Source organism: Morone saxatilis, unplaced genomic scaffold (assembly GCF_004916995.1).
Source record: "Morone saxatilis isolate NCDOM2014 unplaced genomic scaffold, NCSU_SB_2.0 Contig12, whole genome shotgun sequence".
In the NCBI taxonomy this organism is placed as follows: domain Eukaryota; kingdom Metazoa; phylum Chordata; class Actinopteri; family Moronidae; genus Morone; species Morone saxatilis.
The window spans coordinates 8780474-8787589 of NW_023339674.1; the positions used below are offsets into that span (position 1 = coordinate 8780474).

At 39.7% G+C, this 7116-nt stretch overlaps 1 protein-coding gene across 3 annotated transcripts in view; it reads left to right on the forward strand.

Annotated features, from left to right (window-relative positions):
* Nucleotides 1–7116, forward strand: part of rabgap1l (RAB GTPase activating protein 1-like) — a 114387-nt gene that overhangs the window by 72862 nt on the left and 34409 nt on the right. For all 3 annotated transcript variants that reach the window (XM_035654086.1, XM_035654088.1, XM_035654087.1), the window contains exons 15-16: nt 4501–4575; nt 6516–6641. In XM_035654086.1, coding sequence (XP_035509979.1) covers nt 4501–4575; nt 6516–6641 — 201 coding nt within the window. The remainder of the gene's footprint in view (nt 1–4500; nt 4576–6515; nt 6642–7116) is intronic.

Genomic DNA, 7116 nt, shown 5'->3' on the forward strand with positions numbered 1-7116 from the left:
CCCTGCAGCAGTGCCTTCTAGCCATTAAAATGAATGAGGAAAGTAAGTGCTGTAAGGAGAGGGTCCCTGTGGACTCGCATCCTGGGGTAATTATCTGTGAAGACACACGGTACATTTTATTCAGACAAAAGCCAAGGTCAGCACTACTGTAATGTATTAAAGCCAGTCTTAATCTCTGTCACTGTCCTCCTCTTAGCTTGACTGCAGCCATGAACTCAACCAAAATGCTTTCCTATGCACACAGTCGTCTTTGCATTGCCCTACAGTATAACCAACAGCTCAATCACAAACAGGAAAACTCCATTTGAAATCTGCATTTATTTTTTTAAGTGACCAGATTTTAAAAAAATGATACATATATGATATATTAACAGCTTGAAAGTGATCTACATGTGCTACAGAGATCTCAAAAATTGCATCTTCAAAATAGGTTGCGTAATATTCTCGAACAATAAAATATCTCACTGATCATTATTGATCATTACTGGTAAACAGTTCTCACACCTATTAAGTATATTCAGTAACAGCAGAGATTTGGCATATACTTTTGTTGATTCAACTATCAGTACTTTACTTCAGTCTGGAAAGTTGGAGGACTTTGTTGAAAGTTGGAAGTTGAAAGTTTTGATTATGAAACCCAACCCCTAACAACATAAACAATGTCTTGAGCATAAGGAATATTTAGATAATGTAGTAAAGAATAAAGATACAATATAGTTTAACTCTCCAAATGTATATATGTATATTATAACTATGGAAAAAATAGATGAACTACAAATTGAAAAGATCTAAAATTGATTTAGTATACTCAACTCAGTGAAATTACAAATTGACCTATATATACAGTATAGACATTTTTGCCCTTCTAGTTGGTTGCACACCTTTGCTGTTCTCAAAATCATGTCCTCTTTTGCTCACTACCTATTATATAATATACACTCAGTAGGTTTAGTTTATTGTTAGACAATAATTGAGATTTCGGACACTCGTAAATGATTGTCATTTTTTTTTTTTTCACTGATGGAAAGTAGTGTACATACCATGGACACTATCCCATCGAGGGCTTTTTTGAGGGTGCTATATACATTAGAATTTTCACATTTAGAAATCTGCACTCAAATAAAATGGGGCCCAAAGACCAACAGAGATTCTTCAAATTCCAAAATAACAAGTGAAACTGAAATAATAAGTGAACCAAATAAATGAGAAATATTTCAGTTATTAGATCGATTAGATCGATTATTTACTCTCAGAGTAATCATATGCAAAAGGTTTGCATTCAGTGGTAACGCAATGAGCACAAAATCAGATGTATAGATGGTATACATTAAACACAGATATGGATATCACAATAGTGTTTTGTGTATTCATTTAAATCAAAGGTAGTTTCAGAGTGATGAAGGAGAACTTTTGCTCCTTTTGTATTTTTTCCTGGCGCTGCAGAAGTAGAGTATGGCCGGTCAGCGCTCTGGGAGAACCTGTCAGGAAGGGTTAGCATCCAGTCTGGACCCAACTAGGTCAGTGGCGAGCCAGCCTTCATTTGTATGCAAATCCATGTAGATTTGCTGCTGATAAGGTTGGTTGGATCTTGAGGCATGAGTGGGTTACAGGCACAGAGGATCCAGGACAAAGTTTATATTCATCTTCATATTCTACTCAGTAATAAGCCTGGAGTCTTTTATTTTCTAACCTTTATTCTCCAGGGAAGGTCACCTGAGCGCCGTGCTCTTTTTCAGTGATAATCTGCCTTATTCTCTTAATGTTCCACTCAGTCACACTTCCAGCTAACCTGTACAACCTCAGACATCCACTGGCGGTCACTCAGAAGGCCTGCTGGAGCAGTTGGGAGTTAACTGCCTTACTCAAGGGCACACTGACGTTGGGTTTTCAGGGAGAGCATTATTCTCCCAGCTGGTGTGGGGATTCAAAACCTGTGACTCTCAAATAAATGGATAAAGAGAATACCTTTTGTGTTTCCATGGAAACAGAACTTAAACAAAGTGGGGGGAAAAAGTAAACACGATAACGCCTCATCAACCAGGCTAATGTTGCGTATCACCGTGTTCACGGACTGTTTCCATGCACACATTATTTAGAATACTAGCTCATATCCTGGTGACCACCATCCTGATCAGATTTGAGTATTCTTGTTAACACAATGCCAGCAGGGTTTGTTAGAATGAAAATTTTGCTGAATCCTTTCCTATTCTGAAGCTGAATGATCTTTTGATCTATAAAAGTGAGAAAATGTTTCTCTGGTAGTAATGTAACACAATGTATATTACCATGGAAACAGACCTTGAGCTACAATGTCAGTTGAATTAGTCAAAACTTATTCTTACATGTCTACTATCTTATTCAGTACTTCATAAAAAGAAAGTTCATGAATGGGATTCCCTGGTGGCCCAGTGGTTAAAGCTGTTGTTTCTGCAAAAATGGATCTTGACCACTGCACAATATCCGGCTCAGCTAGTTTCTGAAGTACACTTTTACAGCCCAGATGATCATTGACAGTCCCACTGACTGTTTCAGGATCAACCTATGATCTATATATTTTTGTCAGGGTGTCCTGATGGAATGAACCACAAATAGTTATATCTATCATGTGGTAATAATAAATGTTTTAGGATTATAGGTGCAGTGCTTTACATTTGCCAACCATTAAAGAACCCGCAAATACGTTATAGCTTTTACACAATGATTATTAATACATTTGTACAGTCCAAAAAGTTATATCCAAAGTTATACCCACGTAGAAGAATACAAAAAACCTCTGCTTATTGGCTATGAGAAACTAGGCATATAGATTGTAATAATCCACCCCTCTGAGCCTATTATCTGCTCAGGCTAACAAATTTAGATTTCACCCACCAGGACCTCCCCCATCCATCTGTCAGCATGCACTTCTCCCAGCCGAGTTGGGGACATGTGAATGCCACACTCCATCAAGCATGTCAGCTTGTAGATTAGACTCCAGACAGCTCCACAAGACTTCTCCATTACCTCCACATCAAACCCTAAATTAGCTGAACAGATCAGCAGTGGAGCTCTGGATGTCCACACTCATTTTTCAAACATGGAAAGGGGGAGAGAATCTTTTAACCCAATGTACGGAGGTTTGACTGCTGCTGAAGTTAATGTGTCCATCAAAGTGTGAGCATCCTGCCAAAATATCTGAGGAAGATATTGAACCGCTACCAGCTTAATCATTTCAAGTGGCCTGAATAAGGGCTAAATTAAACACATAATATCTGAGGATGTTCATGTAAAATAGTCTGTTACATTAAATTTGACACTCCACCAGGTGAACAACTGCCCCAACATTTATACAGGGGTAATATGATTACAGGATATCTGTTCTCCTTTCTCTGGGTTCATGCTCAGTTCTGGTGCTGCTGACCTCGCAAACATTTTGAGCTGCAGGCTGCTGATTTTTCTCACCAGCTTATATGTAGAGGTCAGGTGAGGTAGGTTATATTAGAATGGACTTGGGGCTGCCCTGTTTGGTGCTCGACTAAAGCTTCCTATTTAGGCAAGCTTTGGATTTACATCAATTTGCTATTCAGTGTTACTGTATGTTTCTTCCAGCAGCCTGTGTGTCTTTCAAGGATGAAGGCAGATAAGAGTTGAGGCTATGTGTATGTGGTCTTCGCCTTCTTCTACCCCCATAAAAAAAAAACCCACTGTAGGTCGAATGCTTTTAGACACTTCTGTCTCTCCCTGGATGCTTGTTTACACAGTGAAAAAGCCTGTCTGTTTGCTCATTAGCATGATTAGTGGGGTGTGTCAACTACCGACTGTTTTGAGACAGCGTCTCCCCTGAACGGTCATCTGAAGGTTACTCTTCTTGGTCGGTCTTCCATAGTGACTGAACCAGCAAGGTTTTATACGTTGGAGAGGGCCCCTCTTCTCTTATTACTGCAGTGGTGAGAAGTTTTGTGTTGTGGTGTGACTTGAGTAGTTGCTTCATACAGCCTTGCTGCATAAAGTCAGTCAGGGTTTACAGGGGCAGTGGATTCAGACTTCCTACCCAATGCTAAGCTTGGTTTGATTTTGGCAGCTGGTCTCCGTGGTAACTGATGCACATTAGTCCACCATGTTGAACCTACATGTTTCTACAGTAGTCCAGGAGGGATAAACCAAACACTGATTCTGGATAGGGTCGTTCGCGTTTTTCACCACCGTAGTTTCTGCTTTGGGCTTGGAAGGGCAGGGTGAGGTGAAGTGAATAGAGTTGCGATTTGATTTTCACTGCTAGATGCCACTAAATCCTACACACTGGACCTTTAATTTATCACGACTGTCAAATGAAATTAATGTGCCTCCAAAATGTAGATTTTTAGTAACGAAAAAAGAAGTAATGGTTTTGAACTGTGAAAGTGAATTGAAAATATGGAGACATTTTTTTAATAGTGATTTATACATTGTAAACAACCTTGATTAATGTCACTGACCTCTGATGGAATAACTGAACTTTCTTTCTTTCTTTTTCCCTCGCAGGCCTACTCTGTCTATGATGAGGAGATTGGTTATTGCCAGGGTCAGTCCTTCCTCGCTGCTGTTCTCCTGCTGCACGTGAGTTACCTTGTCATCTATCTATCCATCTACTGAGCCTGCTTTCTCATGGCCAAGACTATGCACCAGATGGATGAATAGCTAGATACAATAACACACACATACATACAAACCTGAGCTCAACAAAATAACATTTTAAATATAATGTGATGTGATTTGATACAAAACAAACTATAGCCTTTAAAAATGGCAAATCTGACAAAATATGAACAATTGTGCTTTGTCTCTTTTCCATACATATATATTTTCAACAACAACCTTAGTAAAGCCTAAAAATAAAACTACATTTACAGAAGAACCTTTTCTCTTGCCACATGCTTTCAAAATAAAAGCTCTTTGTTAACCTTGATGATACTACAGACTTTGTTTGAGAACCGCAGTCAAACAAATTTAAAAAAGGTTAACACTAACAAAAACAATATGTCGATATAGTGCTGCTGCACCTATAGAAACTACCTGCGGAAATTAAGCCTGTTAGCTTGTGCTAGGGGTAACAAAGCAGAACTGAGACAATATAAGAGACTAAATGGAGGCTGAGAGAGAGGGAGACTCAGGGTGACAAGAAAGTTACTGACCGCTTGAATGAAAACAGTTTATAGCTAAATGATGTGGATGAATAGAGGGACAGAGAGAGGGTGAAAGAAGGTAAAGCTGAAAGGATGAGACAGAGTCACAGCAGAAAATGAGGAGTGTGAAAGCAGTGGACAAGACAATTATTTATTTTCAAGGTCACCAAAAGATACACAACACTTAAAGAACCCGTGCTCTATAATCCCCTCCTCAAGCATATTTAAGTATATTTTTCTCTTCTTACTTCTGTGCAGAGTTTCTTGTCTGTTTAACATGTATTGGAACTTTTCTGCATAAAACACACCTGACATTTTATTTGGGAAAGCTGTTAAAAGACAGATGGAGGAGAGACAGAGGAGTAGACACATGGAGACAGGAATCCCAAGTGGAGGAAAGAGAGTGGCGGAAGTTTGGTTGAGGTCCAAATGACAAGGGCAGCAGAAGAGAGGTCATGAGGATGTGGGGTGAGCAGAGATGGTTGGAGAGTCATGGAGCAGAGCTGTGGTCGAGTTTACAGAGGAGAAGGGACGGGAGTAAGGAGGAAAACAGGAGAAAGTTATGGAGGAGGAGGCTGTAAAAGTGAAGAGGAAGAAGGGGAGAGATAAAGGGGACCGCAGCAGTAAAAGAAAGAGAGGTTATACAGGAGGAGGAGGCAGACGGGTTATAGAGGAGGAGGAGGAAGAAGGGAGAGGTTATGGAGGAGATGTCAGGAATATTAATAGGGGTTCAGGTTTACCTGCAGGAGCCCATTCAGCCCCAAACACATACTGTCACTCTGATTAAATATCACCTCACCGTCTGCAAGTGTGTGTGTGTGTGGGTGTGTGTGAGAGAGAGAGAGAGAGGGAAAATAAACACACACACAAGCAATTTTAAGCTTTTTCTCATGCCTCTTATCTTCATTCATCCAAGCAACACACACATCGAAACACACAAACAGTGAAGCACTCCCACAAAAACATATTTTTGCACACACTTGCTCTTGCAAACACCTTGAAGTATGTCCCTTCATGTCATTCACACCTTCACTATATTCTTCTGTCCTTTAGTCTTTGTTTAGATCCAGTCAAATAATCAGAAAATAAAATGTGTCTTCAAGGAGCGGATGGGTGGGGGTTTACCATAACTTTGTAAATAAAGGTTGGTCCTGCTCTGGTAGTATCATAGTGCCTTACTGTAACTGAAATTCAGATAGAGATAAAAAAAAAAAAAAAAATGAATCTGTTTCTTGTCTTGAAGACTGAGTGACCACCAAATGTCATTTGGAGAGCCAGACAAAATGTTCTGGTTTCTTTTGTGGCAACAGACAGCCAGATGTTCAGAGTTTTAGTTCCTGTAGCTGTAGTTTATGGGTATCCATGTGCTTTCAGATGCCTGAGGAGCAGGCCTTCTGTGTGTTGGTGAAAATCATGTATGAGTATGGCCTCAGAGCTCTCTACAAAAACAACTTTGAGGATCTTCACTGCAAGTTCTACCAGCTGGAGAGGCTGATGCAGGTTAGTGATGCAATGTTTAAAATATTTGAAATGTAATGGCATGTATTACAATACAGTGGAAAAAGAAGTGGGAGGGGCTGCTGGTTTCCAGAAGTGTTTTTTCCTTTACTGTATTCTCATTTCAATTTTAGAAACATGGAACTTTCCTGGATTATGTAATAATCTAATTAGTTTATGTTATGGCCATCAGTTTTAATTATTTTTTAACTTAATTTCTGAGAAATCATGTTTTGTTTGTCATTTTGGCATGGGGGACAGCTCAGAATACTACAATACCCATGAGCATCAGCCACTGTTGCCATGAAAAAGAAGCCAGTCAAAGGCCTGAATCAAAACGCGTTGTTGGTGCAGTTGAGAAACAGCCTGGCAAGATGGATTAGAGTCCAGCTGCCTTGCAAGGTCACCTTAACAGCGCTTTTAAGATCTGATTGGATGTTTCTTGCTGAAATGCATCTTGGGAGTCATAGTTAACCTC